Genomic DNA, 25,618 nt, shown 5'->3' with positions numbered 1-25,618 from the left:
ATATCAATATATATATTTGTGTAAATTGTTGTCCTCTCTTTTCCCTGGTCATTAAAGTAACCATAGAGGGGGTCCCAAATTCTATGTAGCAGGTCCGTGAACCACCACTGCCTGGGCCATTCCGGAGCAATGAGGATCATCCGCGCCCGGGATTGGGCCAGCTTGATGAGCACCCCCGGAATCAGGGGAATGGGTGGAAAAGCGTACAGAAAGCTGTTCGACCAGCTGATCCATAACGCGTTCCCTAGAGTCCCCGGCTGATAATACCTCGAGGCGAAGTCGCGGCATTTGCTGTTTTCGACTGTGGCAAACAGATCCACGTCTGGAGTGCCCCACATGGCGAAGATGTCGCCGAGCACATCGTCGTTTATGACCCACTCGTGGTTTTCCTGAAGTTTTCTGCTGAGGGCGTCCCCTGGAACATTCTGCACCCCTGGCAGATGAGTCGCCGTTATCGTCAGTCCTCTGGCTAGCAGCCAGTGCCAGATCGCCTGCGCTTCCTGTGACAGTGTGCGCGATCTTGAGCCCCCCTGCTTGTTGAGGTAATACATCGTGGTCGTATTGTCCGTCTGTACAAGCAAGGAGTTGGTCTGGAAGGACGGATGAAAGGCCTTCAATTCCAAGTGAACCGCTCTGAGTTCCAGGAAATTGATGTGATACGTGGACTCTGCTGGAGACCACGTTCCCTGGATTTGTAGATGGTCTGAATGCGCTCCCCAGCCCTGGAGAGACGCATCCGTCACGATAGTCTGAGTCGGGATATCCTTGTGGAAAGGAACCCCCCCTGAGTAGATTCTCTGCCGAGCACCACCATCTCAGGGACTGTTGGGCATGACGAGACAACTGGATCCTGTCGTCCCAGCACCCTTTCCTCTGGTCCCATTGATCCTCCAAGCATTCCTGCAACGGCCTCATGTGCAGGCGCGCATGTGGGGTGAGGTAGATACAAGAGGCCATCGACCCCAGTAGAGAAGACACCGTCCTCGCTGTTGTAGATGGAGCAGCTATGAGAGCCTGAGCCTTCCGAAGGAGTGATAAGCGTCTCTCCTCCGAAGGAGACAAGCTTGCTGACAGCGTATTGATGGAGGCTCCCAAGTACTGCAGGCACTGACCGGGGTCGGAACAGAATTGGACATATTTATGTGCAACCCCAGTTGGTTCAGCAGGACAGCCGTCCTGTTGAAGTGCAGTTGTGCTTCCTGGAAGGTGGAGGCCTTGATCAACCAGTCGTCCAGGTACGGGTAGACAAACACCTTGTTCTTTCGCAGGTGCGCTGCCACCACAGGCCATGCACTTCGAAAACGTCCTGGGTGCAGACTTCAGTCAATTTACAATTTACAATTCGACAATTTATTGATGAACTGCACGATTACTTAAAATCTTTACAGTATAAAAACTTGATGAACATCCCCGCCCCCCCCCCCCCCCGGCGTGCCCCAACAACACATGAGAAGTAAATACCACTTTAAATTAAAATACTGACAGTTAATACTGCTTTGTTGTCCATAACAGTTCATTTAAAAAGGGGGAGAAATAATGGTTACTCCATTGTTCCACTACAGGTGAAAAGAGGCACATAAAAGTTTGGAAGACTCAATTCATACACTAAAGCCAGTGGATGATAGATGGATTCATCGTTGGGCCCTTAAACCTGCCCAGATTAAGTGATTGCGGCCGATGAATTCCTGTTGCTTTACAGGCACATCCTAAATTAACTGTGAGCTAAAATCATTGGGACCGCTGGTAGGGCGCCGACCCCATTGTCGGAACCCTTGGGATTAGTGGCCGTTGCGTGGGAGTCCAGTGCCATTTTTACCTGATGTATGAATTTCCCTACTCTGGCTAACAGACAGGTCGTGGGGACAGAGAGGCACCAGTCCGAGGCCTCTCTGCAAGTTCTGTAGCCTAAGTTCCTTAAGGTCGGACGCAGCAAACGATGACGGTCATTAGCCACCTTTGTGCAGCAACACAGCAAGTGTAGCCAGGATTCTCTGCGATAGTTGCATAGACGACAGGCTGTGCGCCATCCGTTCGTGCCCATTTAGGGTTAAAGTCCACGATCCTTAGGGCCAAGAGGCGAAGGTACAGAATTTGGTTTCTCACGTGGGTGGATACTGGGTCTTGCAGGTATGTTTGAGGTTTACCAGAAATATATGATTTGTCCAGGGCCTGAGTTAGTGGGTTTTGCCGAAGGGATGCAAGGTCAAGCCCGAAAGAGATGGTCTGAACTTGGCGCTTAACGGCTTGGGCCCAAGCTGAAAATGGAATTTCATGCAGGGGCAGGCTCCTTCTCTCGATTTTCAGTACGTCGATGGCAGTGCTTTAGGGTGTGTTCTGGCGCTTTCAATACTCTAATATAGAATTTTAACAGGTCCCCCAGTAGTGCCAGCTCTGGTCGCTTAAGGCCTATTTCTAGCCTTAGCCTATTGTTTCTTGCATATCTGGGGACCTGTAGCACCATCTTGTAGGCTTTTGCCTGGGCCGCATTGACCACTTTGTCAAATGCTCCTGGGTAGGCTATATGCCCATACGAGATGGCGGGGATCAGTTTTGCCCTGAGCACTGTCAGCATTGGTTCGACTGAGGGGCTGGCCAAGCGATGACTTAAGCGTCTTAATGACTTGTATGGTTTTATCAGTTTTTGGTTTAAGCTCCTTCAGGTGTTTGACTGCATTGGCACTGTCGGAAACCCAGGTGCCCAGATAGTTGTAGGATGAGGCAGTAACGATACGATGCTCCCCCAGGGACCATGTTGCTTCTTTTTTGTTGGGGTATTTGCCAAAGATGACGATCTTTGTCTTGGTAACGTTGATCCGTAGGTCATTTGCTTTATTGTAAGTGGCAAGACTGCTTAAGGCTCTTTGGAACCCCACCCTGGTGTGATCCATGACCACCGTGTTGTCTGCGTACTGGAGCGTTCCCAAGACAAGCTTCCCCAATCTTGGGGGTGCTAAGTTGGCATCTTTCAGGGCTGTCCCCATGTCCGCAGTGTACAAGTTAAAAAGCATGGGGGCCAAAACGCACCCCTGCTTAAGGCCAGAATTGGTATCGATTCTTGCAGTTGTTATTGTGGGACTTAGCTTCACCTTGACCCAGGTCCCCTCATAAAGCGCTTTTATGGCTTTTAGCAGGACTTGGGGTAGCCCCCAAGAATCAAGTTTTGCCCAAAGCCGACCTCTGTTCACTCGATCAAAGGCTGTAGAGTAGTCTATGAAACCGCAAAACAGGGGGGGCTTATTCCTCGTATTGGCCTTCTTCGCAAGGTAGGAAAGGGCTATGATGTTATCGAGGGTGGAGCTATTAGCCCTGAAGCCGGTCTGTGTGGGCGGGAGAATGCCGTTCTTGTCCACCCACTCCTCCAGATCCCTTAGAAGAAGGCGGGCATATATCTTTGCTTCTATGTCGAGGAGGGCTATAAGCCTATAATTGGCCGGGTTCGTATGATCCCCCTTTTTATGAATAGGGAATAGGATTGAACCTTTCCAGGAAGTTGGCAGAATTGCGGTGGCAAAAGAGTAGTTAAATAAAGGGGTAAGTCTGGATGTAAAAAAGGCTGAGGCAGTTTTGAGGACCTGAGCCGGAATCCCATTTGGGCCTGGAGCGCCATCGGTTCTAGTGGCCTTAATGCGCTTTAGCACCTCCGCCTCTGTGAACTTTCCCTGCCGGTTCGGACTTGGGCCTTTTGTCGGGGAGCTTTCGGATTTAATAGTTGCAGTCGCCCTCTTGGACCACGCGAGGCTTCCGGGGGTTGGCCGGTTTGGCTCACAGGTGTACAGCCCCTTGGTGTACTGTTCCCACACTTTCCCTGCAACGCTGTTTTCCTTGTGCACGCCTCTGGGGGTCAGACTATTAATGAAGCGCCAAAGCTTGCTGTTGTCATTTCCTTTAATTAAGGAAAACGCGGTCAACCAATTCTGTTAAGTCTGCAATCTTATGTGCTCCCAGACTTACTTTTTGTAGTCAGTTCGCAAGGCGGCAATGGAGTGCCTCCCTGGCAAATGAGTGCCTTTCTTTTGTGCCCTAATTGCCTTGTTAAGAGCACACTTACTCTGTATCAAGCTCCACGATTTTGAACGGCGAGACCCAGTATGGGATTGGCAGCTTCTCAGATGATCATTATTGCCCAGACATTTCAATATATCGGAGGTCAGTATTTCCCATTGTTGTGTGAGGTTCTCAGTGTGGACTGGGTTTGGTTCTTCCTCCCTTCTGGCTACATAACCTGAAAATCTATGGCTGAGATTGGTTGACCATTTTATTCTTTTAAGAACTTTATGATGTTCTTCGCCCGTGGTGGTTCCAATGACTTCTTGAGATTCCGCTTGTTCCCGCGCCAGATTGAATGTGGCGCGGAGAGGCCTATGGTCACTTTTGTCTCTGTTGTCCCCTATGAAGTTGCAAAGTTTGTGGGCCAGCCCTTTGTTGGTGAAAATATAGTCTATGGTGGAGACATTTCTAAAAGTTGGATTGGCAGTCCATTCAGGATGGCTCTTATTTTGTGTTCTGTGGGTGGAGTGCAGATTAAAATTTGCGAGAAATTCAATCAATGGGACTGACTTCTTGCTTGGTGGTGTCTCTGGGATTAAGCCCAGGCCTCTGAGATTGAAGTCGCCCGCGATTATTACATCATGGTCCTCCCGGTTTATTAAAAGGTCTTCCATAATTAAGATAAGTGAATCCATGGCCTGGGATGTTTGATATTTGGTTGGGTTGAGATAACAATTGATTAATAGAAGGGGACGGGATTTTTGACCCGATAACAACCCCTCTATTGTGATCGCTTGAAGGTCAGGAGACCCCAGTTATAGTTCAGTTGTGTGAATTTTACACGCATGACTTACATAGATGGAAAGGCCCCCTGACGGGCGACCAAAGATTGTCCTTTTAGTCGCTGGTTTAAAATGTTCGTAGAAGCCACCAATGGCAGTCGTTGCCCTTGCCCAGGATTCCTGAATGCACAATATGTCCCCCTGTGCAAGGTAATCAAGAGTGATAGTGTCCCTAAAAATATTGCTCAGCCCAGTGATATTCCATGAAATAATAGTTAACTTGGGAACTAGTCCCCTGAGTGGATTCGCACGTGAATTGTTTACGTTGCTGTTAGTTAGGTTAGGGACCCTGTCTCCATGTGATCTCTGGATGATCTAATACCTGCTGAGGTCGCTGCACTCTCCGTTGCCAGTCATTTTGCTGAATTTTGACTTTTAGCGGGGTTCTTACCCGCCCTGATTTAGTCCCCCCAACTGGGCGAGCGAACCCTGTACCTTTGAGAACAGATGTAGAATTGATCCAGCGGCCTACAGGAAATATGCCATAAGCAACGCTACCTAACTCTATAACCTACTTCATAAAATATTACTCTAACTCATGGACCCATTAACCAATAATGACATATTTTGACCTACTGAATCAGGTGGTCAAATTAAACCTATATACACCTTATTTACAAATTATATACATCTATATACATCCGCGGTAAATGATGACAACATTTGAACAAATCCTAACTATTTAAATGACCACCGTTGGCGATGACATCTAGCTAATAGTAACCTGCGCTTCTGAATAACCAAGACCAGCTTGTTTTCAAAAGTAAGATTTTATTAACTAATTGTAGTTATTTCAAAATGTAGTTTTATAAATGTAAATTTATTAGAATTAAAGCAAGCATGTTTGAAAAGTATCATGAGAAAATACAGTTTAAGCAAGAATTATAAGTTTAGCATTTCTAAAATCCTAAGTCCCTAGCTAAGCTAAATAGATGGGAAATAAAGTAAAGTTCTTTGAGGATTCTTACGTGCTCCACGCAAAGTCCAGCAGCACGACACCCTCATCCGAAAGTCAGAAAGCAGCAGCCAGCCCATCCCTAGGGCATGGACTTTTTATACCTTTCTATGCTAACTAATCTAAGTAAAGGAAAATTTTCTGCAAAACTCGATGTCCTATTGGCCAGAGAGTGACAAGTGACATGTCACCCACATTTCAAAACCTCCATTAGGTCATATTCTTTAGGACCATTGTCTTTCTTGTACGTGTTCCAAAGCTTCCTTGATTTGCAACAATTTTAGCAAAGTTCTCACTGACTCCATTCCACTTCCGCGGAAGCCAAATTAACAAAAATGGTTCTTTTCTACCGGTGTCTGACCTTGGCCACGTCCGACAGAATGATGACAACACATCAGCTTTGTTCAGTGAATGCGACTTTGACGAACACTTTTTCAAAAAGGACATCTCGTGCTCCTTGCAGAAGTAAAATTCATCTTTTAGCAAACTCGAGCAAACTAGGCCCAAAAGCAGGCAACTTATGTTTTCTAGTATAAAACAAACACAAGAAAAGTATTAATGTAAGAAATATTATTGATTCTGTATCCACCCTTCATTTACTAATTGTTTGACCCTCCCAATTAGTCTAATGTTACCTAGCAAATGCAAACAAATAAAGCAGCATTTTATATCTACCAGTCTTCATGAATCCATTAAACCTTATGTGCACCTAGAATAGTAGAAATGACACCACATAGACAGGAAAAGCAAAATAAGCACATGCCTCTTTTAGGTTTGCTGCAGTTAGTAATGACAAAAACGAAAACGACAAATTAATTTAATTTATTATTTTGCACGAACAAAAGATGCAACACTTATGCACATTTATGAGCACACATGTTACCGTCCCCGTGTAATGAGTTTAATCTAGGTTGTATTAGCAAAACATATTACAAATCATTAATTTTATTATTTATGTTATGGAAATGTGACTTCACGAGTTTAAACAGATTTCTGTTTTCTATCTCGCTCCATCAACGCCCTCATCTGGTGATTAACAAATCACCACACCACCACCCAAAATTTGGAATTTTAGACTTCTGGAAATTGATTCAAATTCATTTGTGTCAGTTTTTCTATAAACTTGTGTCTGCAAAATCCTTGCACTGATTATATCGTTCTCTGTGTAATTCTTGTAACTCAATCTCCCTCTCCTCTTCCCTTTTGAGTTTAAAAATCCTTCTCTTCTCTTTCATTTGTTTCTTTCTCTTATGCAACAAACAACCGATTTTTGTCAAAATAAAAATGAAAATTATCACGATCAAAGGTGCCAAAATCTTGCCAAGAACTGAACTCCCAATGTCATGAAACCAGTTTTTAATCGATTGGAATCTTTTTGAAAGTTTCTCTGTAAAATCTTCTTCTTCTAATGGAATTATCTCTGAATGCATCTCTGTAATATTCTTAAGAATCACCAGACTCAACATTTCTGGTTTCTCTCACATAATTTTTTGGAGCTTCCCTTGCTCTTGGAGTCACTGAAAAATGTCTACCCTCATTACGGACATTCTCAAATTCTGGTCTTCTTGGAGTTTCAACAATTTCACAATTATTTGGATAAAGTTTAGGAGTTTCATTAATTGGAGGTGCACTTGGTGAAGTTTCTGTAGAAACCACCGGAGTAGACCATGACCTAGGAGGTCTCAAAGGCTGATTCCTTTTATCTGACATGAAAATTTCTTCTAAAACTGCATCTTCAGATTCACTTTCTATAGGGGCACTATTTCTCTTTTCAGTAACTTTCCCACCAGGGGTACCTTAAACCATTTCCCTAATTAAATAAAGTCCCTCACTCATGTTTCCCTGCCTCCACATTCGCATCCTGTCTTCGTGCGTCTCTCTCTTCCAACTTGGAGGTTTAGAAGATCTTTTAATTCCACTTGCTTCTCTTTGTAATTGGTACATCTCATCCTCCCATTCAACTAAAGCTTCAAATTGAGTTGGTCTCGGCTTTGGGCTAAGAGCATTTATTTTCTCTCGCAAATTTCTCAAAACCTTTACGTTAAATGAACCATCATCAGGCCAAGACAAAACACCATCATCCTTTGTATAGTGTTTCCAGCTATCAAACCATAAAACAGTATGGTAACCATATTCACCTTCCATATACGCTGCAGGTGTTTTGTACTTATGAAGTAATTTACCACCTCGCGTTTCAATTTTCTTGTCAGGCGAAATAATATTTTTTAGTTTCTGAAACAACGTTGGCTTTTTCTCAACGTGTTTAAAATGATAACTCATCTTTATGAGTTGAATTCAATTTACAAATTCGTTCGTAAAATATTTCCGGGATGTTCCGCAAAAACAACCAATCCGTGCGCGAAACACACCAACAAGCCAATAAGAGTCGAGCTACGTCACTTTTTTGCTCGACCAATAAAAATGAAGATTTTCTGAAGAACCAATCCGCTTACAGTTCGTCAGAGGCTCAAGAACCAATCCGAGCACAGTTTGTGACGTATGTCATCCAATCCCAGCGCGGCTCTGTGACGTACACAGCAGCTGCGGTTTCTCACTTCTCACTCTTCGCGCTTACCCCTCCTTCACAAAATCTTTTCACAGCGCCATTTTGAGAACACTTTTCAGTGTAATTTAATTTTTAACAATGACAATAAGGACTCATCTGTCTGTTTCACTAAATAGGATCGTTTTCATACATTCAAGTATTCACGCTTCGGAATAGTCGACGCTATTCTCATTAAGAATAATTTCCACTCGCCAGTAGAGCAACTCTTACTCTACCCTTCTAACACATAAAATATGAACTCATTTCCCTCTGAACGCACAACTAAGTGACTGTTCGAAAGTTCCACTTGAACATACCTTACGAAACAATCACACACTTTCACACGGAAAAATCCCTAAATTCAAACACACATGAAATCCGTACAGGACTCTCACCTGTTTATAGAAATCATGCACCGTTAGCAAAATAATGACGTTATCCGTACAGGACTCTCACCTGTTTATAGATATAAAACATGTACCCTTACAGGACTCTCACCTGTTTATAGATATTCATGTACCGACGTTACCCTACCCTTCACTCAAGCTCGAATATACCTAATACTCTCTTCACAGTGAGTTTTACAACAGGCGCTTTGTCCCTATTCTCATGCTGCTCAAATTTCTTAGATAATCCTCACTATACAAGATTCACACCTAACCCTAAAACTGTGTTGCACGACCACAACACTGTGTTGCACGACCACAACACGTGATACACGGCGATATCACTTGTGATACACGACGATATCACAAACAGATCAGATGTCTTGCGTGACTACCTTCTCATCACACAATCTGTACCGGTACAACTCACAAATAGCACGAAAAACGAACTCAACATGTTTTAAACATCGATCCTATTTCTATACCATAACACCCTAGTAACCCTTAGCAACCACCATAATACCTTGGTTACCCTTAGCAACCATCCTCTGCTACCAGAAGAATTGATCCAGCGGCCTACAGGAAATATGCCATAAGCAACGCTACCTAACTCTATATCCTACTTCATAAAATATTACTCTAACTCATGGACCCATTAACCAATAATGACATATTTTGACCTACTGAATCAGGTGGTCAAATTAAACCTATATACACCTTATTTACAAATTATATACATCTATATACATCCGCGGTAAATGATGACAACATTTGAACAAATCCTAACTATTTAAATGACCACCGTTGGCGATGACATCTAGCTAATAGTAACCTGCGCTTCTGAATAACCAAGACCAGCTTGTTTTCAAAAGTAAGATTTTATTAACTAATTGTAGTTATTTCAAAATGTAGTTTTATAAATGTAAATTTATTAGAATTAAAGCAAGCATGTTTGAAAAGTATCATGAGAAAATACAGTTTAAGCAAGAATTATAAGTTTAGCATTTCTAAAATCCTAAGTCCCTAGCTAAGCTAAATAGATGGGAAATAAAGTAAAGTTCTTTGAGGATTCTTACGTGCTCCACGCAAAGTCCAGCAGCATGACACCCTCATCCGAAAGTCAGAAAGCAGCAGCCAGCCCATCCCTAGGGCATGGACTTTTTATACCTTTCTATGCTAACTAATCTAAGTAAAGGAAAATTTTCTGCAAAACTCGATGTCCTATTGGCCAGAGAGTGACAAGTGACATGTCACCCACATTTCAAAACTTCCATTAGGTCATATTCTTTAGGACCATTGTCTTTCTTGTACGTGTTCCAAAGCTTCCTTGATTTGCAACAATTTTAGCAAAGTTCTCACTGACTCCATTCCACTTCCGCGGATGCCAAGTTAACAAAAATGGTTCTTTTCTACCGGTGTCTGACCTTGGCCACGTCCGACAGAATGATGACAACACATCAGCTTTGTTCAGTGAATGCGACTTTGACGAACACTTTTTCAAAATGGACATCTCGTGCTCCTTGCAGAAGTAAAATTCATCTTTTAGCAAACTCGAGCAAACTAGGCCCAAAAGCAGGCAACTTATGTTCTCTAGTATAAAACAAACACAAGAAAAGTATTAATGTAAGAAATATTATTGATTCTGTATCCACCCTTCATTTACTAATTGTTTGACCCTCCCAATTAGTCTAATGTTACCTAGCAAATGCAAACAAATAAAGCAGCATTTTATATCTACCAGTCTTCATGAATCCATTAAACCTTATGTGCACCTAGAATAGTAGAAATGACACCACATAGACAGGAAAAGCAAAATAAGCACATGCCTCTTTTAGGTTTGCTGCAGTTAGTAATAACGAAAACGACAAATTAATTTATTATTTTGCACGAACAAAAGATGCAACACTTATGCACATTTATGAGCACACATGTTACCGTCCCCGTGTAATGAGTTTAATCTAGGTTGTATTAGCAAAACATATCACAAATCATTAATTTTATTATTTATGTTATGGAAATGTGACTTCACGAGTTTAAACAGATTTCTGTTTTCTATCTCGCTCCATCAGGTTCATGTATTTCATGGGGAGGCATCAGTACGTGTGGGTATTTCAGTGTCCTTGGGGCGGCGACTTCGATACCCCGTTCAGCGAATAGTGTTGCTTCCTTAAGGACGCCCTGTTGAGCATGCTGGGTCACAAATCCGACTATGGTAGAGTCGTCATGGGTGTCTGTCTTCTGTCTCTTTAATTGCACCCATTCAATCATCTCTGAGGAGATTTGTGCCAGCGAATCAATGTGGCCAGAGAGGCGGACAATGTTGGACCTGTTCAGGATGTCAAATGAGCCTTTAGCTGTGTACCTTGGGGTTAGCAGCAGCTCGTGGGTGACTGATTTATTGTTATGTGCGATGGCGCACCAGCTCGCCCTTTCTCCCGGGAGCTTTGGCCTCTGGTTACTTAAATTTGGAAGGTTTTTATGAGTCATTTCTGGCTGCTGCCCGTTTGGCTCCTTGCTAAGTAGGCCGTCCGCACGCGGCAATCCTTGCCACTCCCCCTGGTCTGATGTCAAATTTGGGTGATTTTTGATTGTGTCACCTAGCTGCTGATTTCCTGGCCCCTCGATCGATAGTCCTACCACACTTGGCAGTTCTGGCTGGGCGCCCTGGTTAAGTTTAGGATTTGTTTCAGTCTTCTGTTGAGGAACCCAACCAAAAGGGCTGGGGGCACTTGATGGTACGGCTGCTGGCCCATGTAAAGGCCTTTGTTGAGAATCCTCGTTGATTTGACCCTCCGTAAAAGGGATTTGTTGACTTTTAGCCTTGCGAAAAACGATCTTAGATGCCTGTTTGGGTATAAAAATGGGAAAGAGTGGTTTAAGGGTGCTTTTGGTTTCAGTAGCACCCAAGGTTAATGACGCCGGTGATATGTTTCTACTTCTGGCTTTGGATTTCTTTAGTTGTTTTTTAAGTCTTTTTTTAGCCCTCCTTGACAACGGGGCTTTAGCGCTTACTTTAGCGCTTCCCGATGCTCCTTCGGCCTTCTCCGCCAGAAGAGTAATGACAGACAGGTCGTCACTTGCGTTATCAAGATCCGAGGCCTCGGGGTCACCATTCCCTTGTTCAGCGAGAGTGAAATTATTACAGGACCCTACTAAAAGTTCCTTTGGGGCGCTGTTGGCCACCGTGCTATCGGTTGGCATTTCAGCATGCTCTGTCGTCATTACTAGTAGCTTTTGTGCGGCTTGTTCATGCGTGGACGTCTCGCCCAGACCCTTGGCTAGTACAAGCATCTCTTTTAGAACTTCTGGTAGACCTGCCTATTTATCGATTATGGCGGCACAGGAATTAATACTGGCAGCATGAGCGTAATGAGCGTCAAATAGGGCTTCAAGCTTTGCCAGCTTATCGTCTTGACGCGCCAGGTGCTGGGCTATCGACTGCAAGAGATCTATTTGGACTTCCATCTTTGTAGACTGCCAGAACAGTGCCTTAGCCATTGTGTCCTGAACTTCTCTTATTACGGACAAATTAAAATCTTTAAAAGTGGCTTCTTCAATTGGGTCAGTTAGGTCTTGGTGGTGGGTTAGGCCCGACGGGCTCCATCCCTCCATTTGTGTGATTTGCGGGACATTAGCCCTTCCTGGATTTATAGGTGTCGTTTCAAGTGTACGTTCGATTGACTGTTCCAATTTTAATAGAAACGAAATTGTTGGTACCTCCGTTCCCTGGGAATTTGGTCTCTGTGTTTTCCGAGAGGACACAGTTGCATTCAGTCCATTTCCAATGCTCTTTGGAGAGCAGGGTGCAACTGCCTCGTTTGGCCTCTCAGTGTCTGTGGACGCATTCGCCCCCAATATGGGCCTGTCGTGAATTTCGGCTGTGACCCTAATCGGGCTCTTCACCCTGACGTCGGACTGAAAGCGTGCTTCAGGGCTCCCAGTTGTCTCGAAGTTAACAAACTCGCAGGCATGAGAGTCCCTTTGAGCCTGGTGGATCTTTGGGGGCCCCAGTGTGGCACTGCTCTCAGGACCTTGTAATGATTCTTCCAAGGGTGATGGGCAGATTGAGGCCTGAAAGAATTGGGTAATGAGGCCTTGAGGGAGGGAATTGCAAGTGCCAGCGCCAGTGCCAGTGACTGTGTCCTGGGGTTTTTGAGTACTTGTACTTCTGGTTACCCTTCTTTGTGCTAAACTCTCAGGGTGCACTTCTGCCTCATCCTCCGTGCAGGATTTGTTCTTCCTCAGCGTCATCTTTTATACGCCGTTGGCTGGGGCTAAGGTTAAGGCCCAAGTGAGCGAAGAGATTCGTTGCTTGTAAGCCGCCGTGCCTGGAACTCTCTGACAGGAAGCAAGGGAGGGATACTCGTTCCCCCTGCAGATATTGTTGGCTGCTTGGCCAAAAGGATTCCAAAGTTAGTGGCCACGGAAGGCCTTGCCCAGCCCAGCGAGATAAGCCAGATAGGTGTGGGTGCTGGAGCAGTGTTGAGGCTTTTGACACCGCCTGCTCATGAACTATGAAGCTGCAATGTTACAAAGCTAGGTAGCTGCGTCTATGTGGCTCTCTGTCCCAGGGCAAGTTCGTGCCAGTTCGTGCTGGGGGAGGGGGTACTTGTGTGACCCCTGTATTGAGACGTATTTTCCTAAGAAAGAGGGGGAGAGGGGGGAGGGGCGGGCAAGCGGAGCGCACGGGGGGCCCGCAAGCTGGAAGACCTAGTCTAGCAGCCCCTCAGACCACACCCCTGGGCTCTTACTTCGCGGCGGCCACTAACGGCTGCCGCGCTCACCACCACCTCTTATCTCTTTCCTCCGAAACCAGCTGCTCTTGCCACGCTTGATACTCCGGTCGCCCCCGGTACTCAAGGTACTCCGGATACTGCACAGTGGGCGGTGGGTGATCTCCGCTCGGTGTGCACCGTCGGCTCAGCTCGGCTTGGCTAAGGGCAGGCACAAAGCACACGAGCCCTGTGCTCTGCGCAGCAGTCGCAGTCGTGGGCGTGGTCACGGACTCTGAACTCTGAGCTCTGAACCGGAACTGCGATCAGTTTGGTTGGAGCACGTACTCAGTGGTAACAGTTTACTCAAAACTAGGTACTCAAAACGCTAATTAGCATCGTAATTGCCCCCTAGTTGGAAGAATGTTCTAGGGAGCAGAGGGAACTATGAAGTAGGCTGTTGAGGCAGAGCTGCGACGGCTATGCTGTGCTTTAAACCGCCCTCCTCACTGCTCGCGTCCTCGCTATCCCTCTCTGCGGGCGGGCAGCAGTGCAAAACGGCAAGGGTGCCAGCTGGCCACAGTAGCTGGGGCAGCTCACCGTATTTTTCCACGCCGTCTTTCCTTTGTTCCTCCACTCTGCACTGCACCAGAGCGCCAGAGCGCCAGAAGTCTCCCTGAGCCAACGGGACACCCGGGACCTCCGGGGCTCTCCCGCGGCTCTCCTGCGGCAACAACGCAGCACCAACGCAGCACTAACGTGGCACCAACGCGGCTTCTTGATATGTGCAGTTGTGCAGTTTAGCAGTTTTCTTGAACCCCACAGTTCTCGGGTTCTCGGGTCCGACGCCACCGCTGCTCTCCGCTTCCTGCTCTCACTGCTCGGCGCAGGTCACACGCAAAACCAGGACCGGAACGCCGCTGCTCCTGCTATTGCAGACTTCAGTCCAAACGGTACTATGATGTACTGATAGTGATTGGTGCAGACGAAGAACCGCAGGAACTTCTGGTGTTTCCGTGCAATGGGCACATGGAAGAACGCATCTTGCAGATCTATCGCGCAAAGCCAGTCTCCCCTTTGCATCTGAGGGTAAATCTGGTGCAAAGACAGCATGCAAAACTTTTTCCTGCGAATCCACTTGTTTGCTTGTCGCAAATCCAGAATGGGCCTGAACTCGTTCTTGTCTTTCTTCCTCACCAGGAAGAAGCGAGAGTAAAGGCCCTTTCCCCTTTGAGACAGAGGGACGTCTTCTATCGCCCTTTTTCTTAACAGGGTGTCGGCCTCCGCCTGGAGCTCGCGTAGCTGGAACAGCGAGGCAACCGGTGGAATTGCTGGAGGCGGACTGGTGAACCGAAGACTGTATCCATTGCAAACAATATTCAGCACCCACTTGTCTTGAGTAATGTTTCTCCACTCTGCCAGGTAATGTTGGATGCTTCCCCCCCCACCGGAGCGGGTAATGGATGAGGGGGAAGAAGCACCTCAGGGCCTAGACCCAGCCTTTGGTCGCGGATGAAGCCTGCTGACCACCACGGCCCTCTGGCGCTTTTGGAACGGTCGTCGTTGGAACTGTTGCTGCTGCGGCTGTTGTTGCAGCCCAGCTTGTCGACCTTGCCCTCTACCTTGCGCCCCGTACCTTCTCTGGAACGAGTGGAAGGTCTTCTTCTGTTCCTTCGGCTTTTCCAACCCGACAGCCGTCAAGGTCTCCGCCTCCGCCTTCATGCGGGCCATCTCCTCGTCCGCATGTTTCCCAAAAAGGGTCTCACCAGAGAAGGGTAGATTGGCAACCCTCTGCTGCACCTCGGGCTTCAAGGACGTCAGACGCAGCCAGGCGTGGCACCTCAGGTTGACCCCATGACAGTACCCGTGGGCTGCCAGGAGGGAGGAATCTGCAGCAGCGCCGATCACTTGGTTGGAAACCATGAGTCCTTCATTCATGATCTCTTGGAAATGCTCCCTGTTCTCCCGGGGAAGGAGTTCCACGAACCGTGTGAGGGACTCCCATAGGGACCGATCATAAGGTCCCAACAAGGCTGAGGCACTAGCGGCCTTCGTAGACGTGGCGGCCGTCCCGCAGACCTTCCTGCCCGCCGAATCCATCCAGCGGCTCTCCTTGTCATGAGGCACTGTCGATGACGGGGTGGTGGCGTGTTGTTTCCTCGCCGCCGTCACAATCACTGAGTCCGGCGCAGGGTCCAAGCGCAGAGACGCTGGGTCCGAGTCGGGGGCCCGATACTTCTTTTGTAGCCTTGAGGGCGCTGACTTCGTAACCGCAGGGGTGAGAATGAGCTCCATGGTGGGTTCCACCAACCCTGGCACCAACGGCAACAATGGGCGAGACAACTGCTTCTTGTGCAGTGTTTTGAAGATGACGGACGTCAGGGGCGCGGGCACCGTGAGTGTGATGCCCAGCTTGGCCGCTTCTCGCAGTAAAACCTCCTGGAAGGAGACAATGTCATCAATCGGGGACACCCTCGTCCGAGGGGAGTCCGTCAGGGTCGGCGAGTAGTCCCTGGCACTGGACGAATCCGTGTGGCCGGATCTAGACCTGTCCCTCCTACGGCGCCGTCTGGACCTCGTGTACGAGCGACGGCGACTCCTCGACCTATCTCTCCGTCTTGAGCGAGACCTTGACCTCCTCGGCCTCGGGCGTTCCGTGGGCCGGAAAGGAGGGCGCTGTGGAGGCCGAACTGGGAGCCTAGGTTGTGGGGGCCCCGTAGGCGGCGGCGGCAAATGAGGCAACGAGGCCGACCTTGGCGGGGCCGGTGGAAGAGGACGGTGAGGAGGAACCGGAGGTGGTGGAGTAGGAGGTTGAGGTAGTGGAGGAGTCGGGTTCCGCGGAGAAGGACCCACCGGCAAAGGAGGAGGTGTAGGAGACCTTGGTTTAGCGGGTGAGTAAACCTGAGAGTACTCCGAGCCCGAAGACTGTCCCACTCTCCTTCTTCTGACCAGAGGGGGGCGATCTTGAAAGAAGAGCGACGGTGCCGTCCTGAACGTGTACTCGCCGACGCCAAGGACTCCGTCCTGGTCCTAGAACGTCTAGGCTTCCTCCTCGACGCTGAGCGTTCCCTCGATGTCGACGAGCGTCTCCTTGACGTTGACGAACGTCGTCTCGACGTCGACGAGCGTCTGCTCGGCGTCGATGGTCGTCGCCTCGACGTCGAACGTCTCCTCGACGACGGCGATCTTCTCAGCGTCGACGACCTCCGTCTCGACGCTGATCTTCATCTCGATGTCGCTGACTTACGTGTCGACGGTGACCGGCAGTGTCGCCTCGATGGCGAGCGCCGGCGTCTTGACCTCTCTCGACATCGATGATGGCTCGACGACTAATCAGTCCTCGACGTCGACCTCGTCGGAGGTCTCGACGTCAGTCCCCTCGACGTCGAACGTCGAAGGCGCTTCGACCGATAGCCCTGGGGAGACGGGGAACAGACTGTGGTCATTCCTTTCGTCGCCGACGTCAAGGCTATCGACGGAGACCGGTGGCGGTTTCTGGCCTGTTCTTTACTGGGGAGTCCCCCAGAGGCCGGCGCACGGGCAGAGGAAGGAGCCCCTTCATGCCCAGACCCACCTTGTCCTTGCTGCCTTCTCTGTTCCAAACCTTGGAGCCTGGTCTTCTCCCTGTCCTTCAGGGTCCTTTTAGGGATTTGCAGACAGATATCACACTCCTCAAGAACATGAGAAGCAGGCAGGCACAGGATGCAAACCCTGTGAGGATCCGATTTTGCCTTTTTCCTGGAGCACTCGGGACATTTATCAAATAAGGCAGGCATATTTGATAAAAGATCAGTCCAAAACACCAGAGAACTCCAACAAAGATGAGAAGAGGCCAAACATGTCGAGTGAACACACTCACACACTTTAAAAGGGCACAATTAGTAGAAAAATTCCCAAAAAAGGGAGAGCCCAATGCTCCAGGGTCCTGCTAGCAGGAGCCGGAAAAAAGAACTGAAAGTGGAGGGAGTTGCTGTGCATTCTGTGATACCAGGAGAGTTCTGGAAAGTTTCCTTAAAGGCACAGTATCCCTTTTTAAGCCACATAATGGCAACCTATGGGGGCTTGTCTGTCCTGTCCTTCCTCTCTATCGTTCCAAGGATTTGGTGAAGGGGGGGGGGGTGTTTTCCATGGTGAAACCTGGCAGACAGGTTTAAATGTGATATTGGTGGAATATCCTTTGCATTTCTAGTTGAAGTACTGGACAGTGTAGCCTTGCATGTATTGGATGCATTATCTGTCTTTAATTTTCTCTTAAGTGTCTATGCACTACTGCAAAGAAGACAGCTTAAGAGATTATTTTTGATTGCTCCGGGGTCCCCGCACATGAGCGGGACTATTCACTAGATTATGACTATACACAGAGATCTCCTACTACAGAAATAGAGAATTGCTTTGGTTGTAACCTCGGGGGAGTGGGTTACTAGGCGCTTTATGAACTTGTGGTCTTGGTTAGGAATAAATGATACACTGGATTAGCTTGGGTCTTCTGCTGGTACTGGCAGTTCTTAGTTACAAGGAAATGGATGGGCCTGGGGTAAAGTCATATTGAAGCAATGACTCTATATTTTTTTGGCTTTTTTTTAAGGTGACACCATAAAATCTTCACTTGCCCACACGAACCCACATCCCCAAAGAGCACTACATATGCAATTGTCTTCCGTACTATATAGAGATTCACTGACAGCAAGTTTATTTATGTTTTATTTTCATAGCGTCTTTCCCTGATGAAGGGCACAATTAATGGCCCGAAATGCATTGGATTTGTTTAATGGACTTTGTCACATGTTGAAATTTATGAAAGACCAAAAAATGTCAAACATGGAATACCTTTGAAAATCAACTCAAAAATAAAAAGAATAAATACTGAAACGAAAAAAAATGTTAATTGGATCCTCTTTTTAAGAAGAGGAAAGATTGTGTGCACATAAGGATGGAACCAGTGGATCACTGGTTTCACAATAGAGTTACTGTACAATAGACGGCGTGGGACGCTCGACGTCACTTGTGTAGCACCTACAAACTTGAAGAACACTGTTAAATTAGCTGTGCATCTGCCCTACCATTATTATCCCTCTAGCTTTAAGACATGACAAGCTATTAGTATTGGGTGACCTTAATCTTCATTTGGAGGATCCCATGGAAATAAAGGCCTCGGAGCTATGCCAGGATCTTAGGGCGTTTCAATTGAGCATTAAATCAAATGCCCCTACTCACCAGCTTGGGCACTTACTCCATCCTGTGTTTGCCAGCTGGGAGAATATAGAAGTAACCACTCCCATCCCTATCCCTTGGTCTGATCACTTTCTGGTCCCTTTTGTAGTGAGAGTACCAGAGATGGGAATGCAGGAAAAAGCTACCTGCAAACAACGCAGGAAATGGAAACAGTTTGTGCGAGAGGACTTTAACAAGGCATTGACTCTGGGAGGGCCTCCAGGGGGCTCAGATAGCGAAACCGCCTGCCTTAATTTAGAAAGGCGGATAGCTAATGCTCTTAATAAGGTGGCCCCGCTACTCCCTAGTAAATCGACGGGTAGGGCTCATAAATCTGCACCCTGGTTTACCTCCGCTCTACATGGTGCAAGAGTATTACCTGCTATCTGAAGTATCCGGGCACTCTACTTAGCTTTGCACGCATCTGAAATCTATTTTAGACTACCCCTCATAAATCGCGCTGCCTGAATGAATTACGGTTCAGTGCAGCACTCTTTTTAAAAAATCTTCACTTGTTTATTTTAAATGTGCACAATACTATTTAATTTTTTGTGATACCTACCAGTTAGGCGCCGCTTCTCTCCCCGGTCCACCGCAACTTGTGCTGTTTGTGTGGAGGGAGGCAGATAGCGCGGCACACGGGGGTGATCTTACTCACTTCCGGGGGCACAATAGAGGAGGCCATCTTGGATAAGGTTGACGGTCTAGTCTTTGTACTAGGACCGAGCTGAATATCCTATTTAAAGCTCTAACGGCGCCGACGTGCAGCGGGCGCGCCAATGGCGCTCCGAAGCCGGGCCTAGGGCCAGAGACTCTGCCCAATAAGGGGCAAACCAACTGTATACCAGGGACTTCATACTATCACTAAATAAAAATTGAAATATTCCATCAGACCCTGGATGTGTCCATCTGGGAGGGGCCAGTTAGTTGCCCTCGTTGTAAAAGATCTTTCGCGTATGCCCATGTATCACCGAAAAAGGTCCTCACAAAGGACTACGCGGGGGGCTTATAAATGCGAGGTCAATGTGTAAACATGTGTTGCACATGTCTACGATTTAATAACTGAGAGTGAACTAGACTGTCTTTTCATAACCGAAACCTGGTTGAAAACCTGGAGTAACCCAGATATCGTGCATGCCGTCCCAACCCCCCCCCCCCCCCCCCCCCCCCCGGCTATCGTATCCAAAGGGCAGATGGACTGGAGCAACGGGGTAGTGGTCTTGCAATTATCTACCGAGATACCTGGAAATGTACCATAAACGATCTCCCTGACCTTAAAGGAGCAGAAAGTGTTGGGTTCCGTATTCAGGTATATGATTCCTTTACCTTCGCTGGAGCATTAGTCTATCGTCCGCCAGGTCAGCCTAGGTAGTTCCTGGAGACCATCGGGGAAGCACTTAGTAACTTGGCTGTCAGGTTCTCTAATTTTACATTATTAGGTGATATAAATATTCACCTGGACTCCCCTACTGACCCGGATGCTATCTCTTTCAAAGATACAATGGATGTTCTTGGTCTTTCTTTACTCACCCTGAACACGACACACAGGGCAGGCCATATCTTGGACTGTATCTGTTCAAATCTAGACACACTCAATGTAAAGCCCCCTCTAATACAATCTTGGTCGGATCATTCATTTATTCCTTTTAATTTCTCTACAGAGGGGAGCTCCATAGGCAAAGGATTAGGGAAAACCTCCCAACTGGGCAAACCGAATTGGAAAACCATTATAGGGTGTCCTGATCTTGCCGCAAAAGCCACGGAATGTAGACCTACGATGACGGGAAACCCGGTAACGGATAACAAACGCTTTGGAGACTGGATGCTTAAATTAAGTGAGCAATCGGGCCCCACTAGTACTAGAAATAGGCAACATCATAAGAGAGCATCTGCCCCTTGGTTTACACAACAACTAAAAGTAAAACAAGGTGAAGTGCGGGCCCTTGAACGAAAATGGTGCCAAAATTATGAAAGCGGGGATCTTAGTGTCTATAAATCATCACGAAGACACTATCACACTTTGATTAAGGCTGCCAAAATACATTTTTATACGGCAGCCATAGAAGCTACTAGCAACAAGCAGAAAGCGATTTTTAAGATCGTAAATGTGTTTTAACAACCCAAAAATACTGTTGCAGCAAATCCCCACTTCTCAAAAGCTCTAACACCATAGCCGATTTTTTTCGAACAAAAAGTACAGGTCCTTATTAAAGAATTTTCCCCGCCAGACCTACCAGCTCCAGATGGAAGGGATCTGACAGTCACTGATGCGGCATGTATGAAGTCCTTCCGGCCCATTAGTCTGGATGAAACCCGCCATGCCATACTAGCGGTCAAGTCGGGATCTCCTTTTGACCCTTGTTCCCCCACTGTCTTACAGGCGCTGATCGACACAGTTAACCCTATTATCAACAAAATTATAAACTCCTCACTGGGTACAGCAATTATTCCAACGGAGTGGAAACTGGCAGCGGTTAAGCCTTTACAGAAGAAGCAGCTGGCAGATTCTACAATCTTGTCAAATCTTCGACCTATTTCGCTTCTTCCTGTGTTATGCAAACTAACAGAAATATTTGTGAACAGACAACTCACAAATTTCCTGGAGGACAATAATGTTTGGCATCCCAATCAATCGGGTTTTAGAGCTCAGCACTCTACGGAGTCGGCCCTCCTGTTCACTACGGATACCATACGCGCTGCTATGGATCAGGGAAAGAAGGCTGTTTTGATATTATTAGACCTGTCTGCAGCCTTCGATACGGTCTCACATTCCATCCTTATAGACCGCTTAGTAACATCTGGCATAGCAGGAGGCGTATTGGAGTGGATTATAAATTTCCTGATTGACAGGCGCCAAGTGGTTACTCTAGGTGAGTTCTGCTCGGATGAAAAAGCTCTTACGTCAGGAGTTACCCAAGGGTCCAGCCTGAGCCCAACACTTTTCAATGTCTATATTGCCCCCTTGATTAAGCTGATATCGGCCTTCAAGATTAGTACCATCGCTTATGCGGACGATACGCAGCTTATTCTAGTTATAGATAAAGATATGATGGACGCGGAAGAAAATCTTAAGAACTGCCGCTCAGCCACCTTTGAGTGGATGAGTAAGAACCACCTGAGATGCAACTCGTGGAAAACTGAAACCTTGCTGTTTGGCCTACAAAATCATTTTGTCCCTAAACAATGGTGGCCTGAAGACGCAGAGGTGCCTCCAAATACAATGAATGCAGCCCGAAATCTAGGCATTAAGTTCGACACCGCCCTGTCTTTTAAACAACAGGCCCTGGCTGTAGCAGGTACCTGTTTTAACATTATAAAGAGCTTGAGGAAATTCTTTGATCTACTTCCACTGTCCGCCCGAAAAATGGTAACAGTCGCTCTTATAACATCGAGGTTGGACTACTGCAACAGCCTGTATGCGGGAACAAACAAAGTAGTCATACAGAAGTTGTAGATGGTCCAACATGCAGCGGCTAGGCTCGTGCTGAAGTGACAAACGGAAATCCTCGGCCTCAGCGGCATTGGATTCCCTTCATTGGCTACCAATTCACAAGCTGGTGTTGTTTAAAGTCCTAGTCATCACCTTTAGGGCCTTTCACTTACGTGGACCAAAGTATCTTCAAAAGTGTTTCAGGCGGTACTGCCCATCACGTAACCTTAGATCTTCAAATGAAAATTTGCTGGCCATACCCACTTTTAGACTTATCTCAAAGGGTGGGAAATCCTTGTCTGTATTAAGATCTAAAGCTTGGAACAAACTTCCCCCTCATCTTCGTCTTATTGGATCTGAAACCGTGTTCAGGAAGTCACTGAAGACTTGGATCTACAGCCTCCCGGACACCTGCTGTAAAGCTTTAATATGAGTGTTCTGGCCTTATGAATGAATAGCAGGCCGACCGGCCTTTACATCCGCTACTGGTCGTTAGCGCCAAGATGCTCCTTGGAGTGATAGTTGCGCTCTATAAAAACCCACTTACATTACATTACATTACATGCAAGCGCTTGGAAAGGCAGTGGAGAAAGGAACTCCTATGTCAAGATAGATCAAAGTATAAGGTGGCACAGAAAAAATACTATGGTCTTATTAGACGGGCTAAAGCCACTTATTACCAGGCAAGAATTGGGACAGCAGAGAACTCGACTAAAGATCTCTTTCAAGTCTATAAGGTGATTTCCTCCATTTCAACCAGGGCCACCCCAACAGAAGGCTCGGTGGAGTCTAGTAACCGGGTTGCGAGCTATTTCTCGAGAAAAGTGGAGAAAATCTACTCATCCTTTTCTGGGACCGTAAGTAGGGGTTTCGAATTCGAGGAGATAGCGGATGAAGCTGTGACGGGTCAGACACTGAGCAATTTTACCATCCCTCCTTCGGAGATGCTCAGTAAAATATGTCTCAGCATTAAGTCTGGCTCTTCGAGAGATCCCGCCTCACCTAAATTGTTGGGCGAGAGTATGGAGATACTTGAACCTTTCATTAGGCATGCTCTGGAAGTCTCGCTTACATCACGTACGGTGCCAGCGAGCTGGAAAAGAGCTGTTGTTTTACCACTCCAGAAAAAGCCTAACATCAGACAGGACATACTGGAGAATCTCAGGCCTATCTCGCTTTTGCCATACCTAGCTAAGGTAGCTGAGAAGGTGGTAAACCAACAGCTCATGACTTATATTGAAGACTCTAGTCTCCTACATCCGTCTCAATCAGGCTTTTGCGCTGGTTACTCCACGGAGACCGCACTTCTGCTTGCCACGGAGTCCATCAGGAAGGGGGCCGATGCAGGACATACTATGGCCCTGATTATGCTAGATCTGAGTGCCGCCTTCGCCACTGTAGCCCATTAGACCTTGCTACAGTGCCTGAACAAGGGCGGTGTCTCGGGCCTGGCCTTGAAATGGCTGAAGTCCTTCCTGACTGAACGCAGCTTTCAGGTTAGACAGGGAGCACACTACTCCAAGGATTTTAAACTTGAGAAGGGTGTGCCTCAGGGCTCAGCACTGAGCCCTACCCTGTTCAACCGGTATGTAACACCGCTGGCGGAAATAGCGCAGGGTTTTGGTGTGGAGGTAGTCTCTTACGCTGACGACACCCAGCTGGTGATCTCCCTGTCTCGGGCACCTGACGTAGCAGCCTCTAATTTCAGGGCATGCATGCAGGAGCTTGCCTCCTGGAGGGCTAAGAACTGCCTGAAACTAAATGGCAAAAAGACTGAGGTGCTTGTGGTAGGGGGTGATCCGGCGGGTTGGACGTCGGCGTGGTGGTCTTGTAGTCTAGGCCCGACACCTATACCATGTACCCAGGCAAAAACCTGGGGGTATGGCTCGACCCCACTCTTTCCTATGAAGTGCACACCAGGGGCGTAGTAGGGAAATGTTTTGGAGTCCTAAAAAGCCTACGCAAAACAATGGATCTCCTGCCGATAGAGGCACGAAAGACACTGGTACATGCCCTTAGAACATCTCGTATGGACTATGGCAACATACTCTATCTGGGTGCCACTTCTAAATGTTTTAGTAGACTGCAGGTTATGCAGAATGCTGCTGCACGACTTGTTCTCATGCAGCCAAGGAGGGCTGCCTCTAAAAGAGCCCTTGACACCCTGCACTGGCTCCCAGTAAGAAAAAGAGTAATGTTTAAAGTACTTTGCACTTGCCATCGCATTACCAAGGGATCTGGTCCCGCCTACCTGAGGGATCTTGTTACTAGCTATGTACCAGGGAGGTCCTTGAGATCAAGTGGGACCGGTCTGTTAACCGTACCGAGGATAAAGAAAGTCAGAACGGGGGGCAGATCCTTCCGGGTCCTGGCAGCTCAGAACTGGAACAAACTCCCGCTAAAACTCCGGATGGAGACTTCTGAAGATAAGTTCAGAAAGGGGCTTAAAACCCATTTATTCGCTTGTTAATCCCGCAGCCGCCGTGTAACGCAGGCTGGGCTGCTCCCTCCTTTCTCACTACAGCGCGGGGATACGCCGAGATGGCGTAACCATGCGCTTTATAAAATTCATTATTATTATTATATATGTCTATTAAACTGGTATTAATGAGATTAAATCTTTGCCCAGACAGTGTTACAACATGTGTAAAAATAATGAAGTAATGCTATCACAAATAGTGCTAAATTAAGCTGCATAATTTATCTTTTCTTGCTGCATAAATTGGTCCTCCTCTGCCTCATAATTCCAGTAGCCCTAGGTATGCCATATTGAGTAAGCCAACGCGTCATTGGTCTGCGCAGTTGGTGAGCTCCTCTCTCGCCCTCTGACCAACCCTTTGTTCTCTTCTGCAGGAAGCTTCAACTCCCTGAGTCAAGAAGGAAGCGTCTCTCCTTGTGCAGATAAGAAGGCCAGCCAGGTGGATACATGGTGAGATAGCACTGCGTTCTATGTTATTAAATCAATCATTCATGCAGCACACACCATAGACTGAGTTGTCTCTAGGCGCCTAAATAATAAATTCTAGGATTCTCCAATTTAGTTTTATGCTTTTTATCAGCCCCTAAAAGTTTGGCAGTCTTGCCCAGACACTGACTGTAAAAAGCAGGTTGCACAGAGTTCTTTACAGCAGGCAGGAACTCCACTTATACGTTTATTTATTTATCGAGTTTTGTATACCACGAACTAGACCCGAGTGTATCAGAGCGCTTCACAGAGTTAGCATAGCTGTAATTACGTGAGTTGCCTAGGGGTATATATAGATACATAGTGACAGTATGTAAACAAAGTGTTCGAAAGACAGTAGAATATGTTTATATATGTTGCGATTTACATAGTTAGCACAGCAGCAGTTGCACGAATTACATGTGGAGTAAATAAAGATACATAGCAAACAATATGTATGGAATGCTGTAGTGCCCCCGTCAACAATGCATGGCTCTGTAGTAGTGCAAGCTTGGCATTGATCTCTTAGTGTGTGTGTCTTAGGTCAACGAATAGCTTGTCTTTGAGGAGTGATTTGGGCCATTCTATTCCACTAACTCACATGAC

General features: G+C 47.0%; 1 protein-coding gene across 2 annotated transcripts in view; it reads left to right on the top strand.

Annotated features, from left to right (window-relative positions):
* Positions 1-25,618, top strand: part of MSTO1 (misato mitochondrial distribution and morphology regulator 1) — an 88,726-nt gene that overhangs the window by 12,452 nt on the left and 50,656 nt on the right. For both annotated transcript variants that reach the window (XM_078668556.1, XM_078668555.1), the window contains exon 3: positions 24,922-24,997. In XM_078668556.1, the coding sequence (XP_078524682.1) occupies positions 24,922-24,997 (76 nt within the window). The remainder of the gene's footprint in view (positions 1-24,921; positions 24,998-25,618) is intronic.

This window comes from Lissotriton helveticus, chromosome 12, assembly GCF_964261635.1.
Source record: "Lissotriton helveticus chromosome 12, aLisHel1.1, whole genome shotgun sequence".
NCBI classification, from domain to species: Eukaryota; Metazoa; Chordata; class Amphibia; order Caudata; family Salamandridae; genus Lissotriton; species Lissotriton helveticus.
This window is presented reverse-complemented; position numbering and strand designations above follow the sequence as displayed.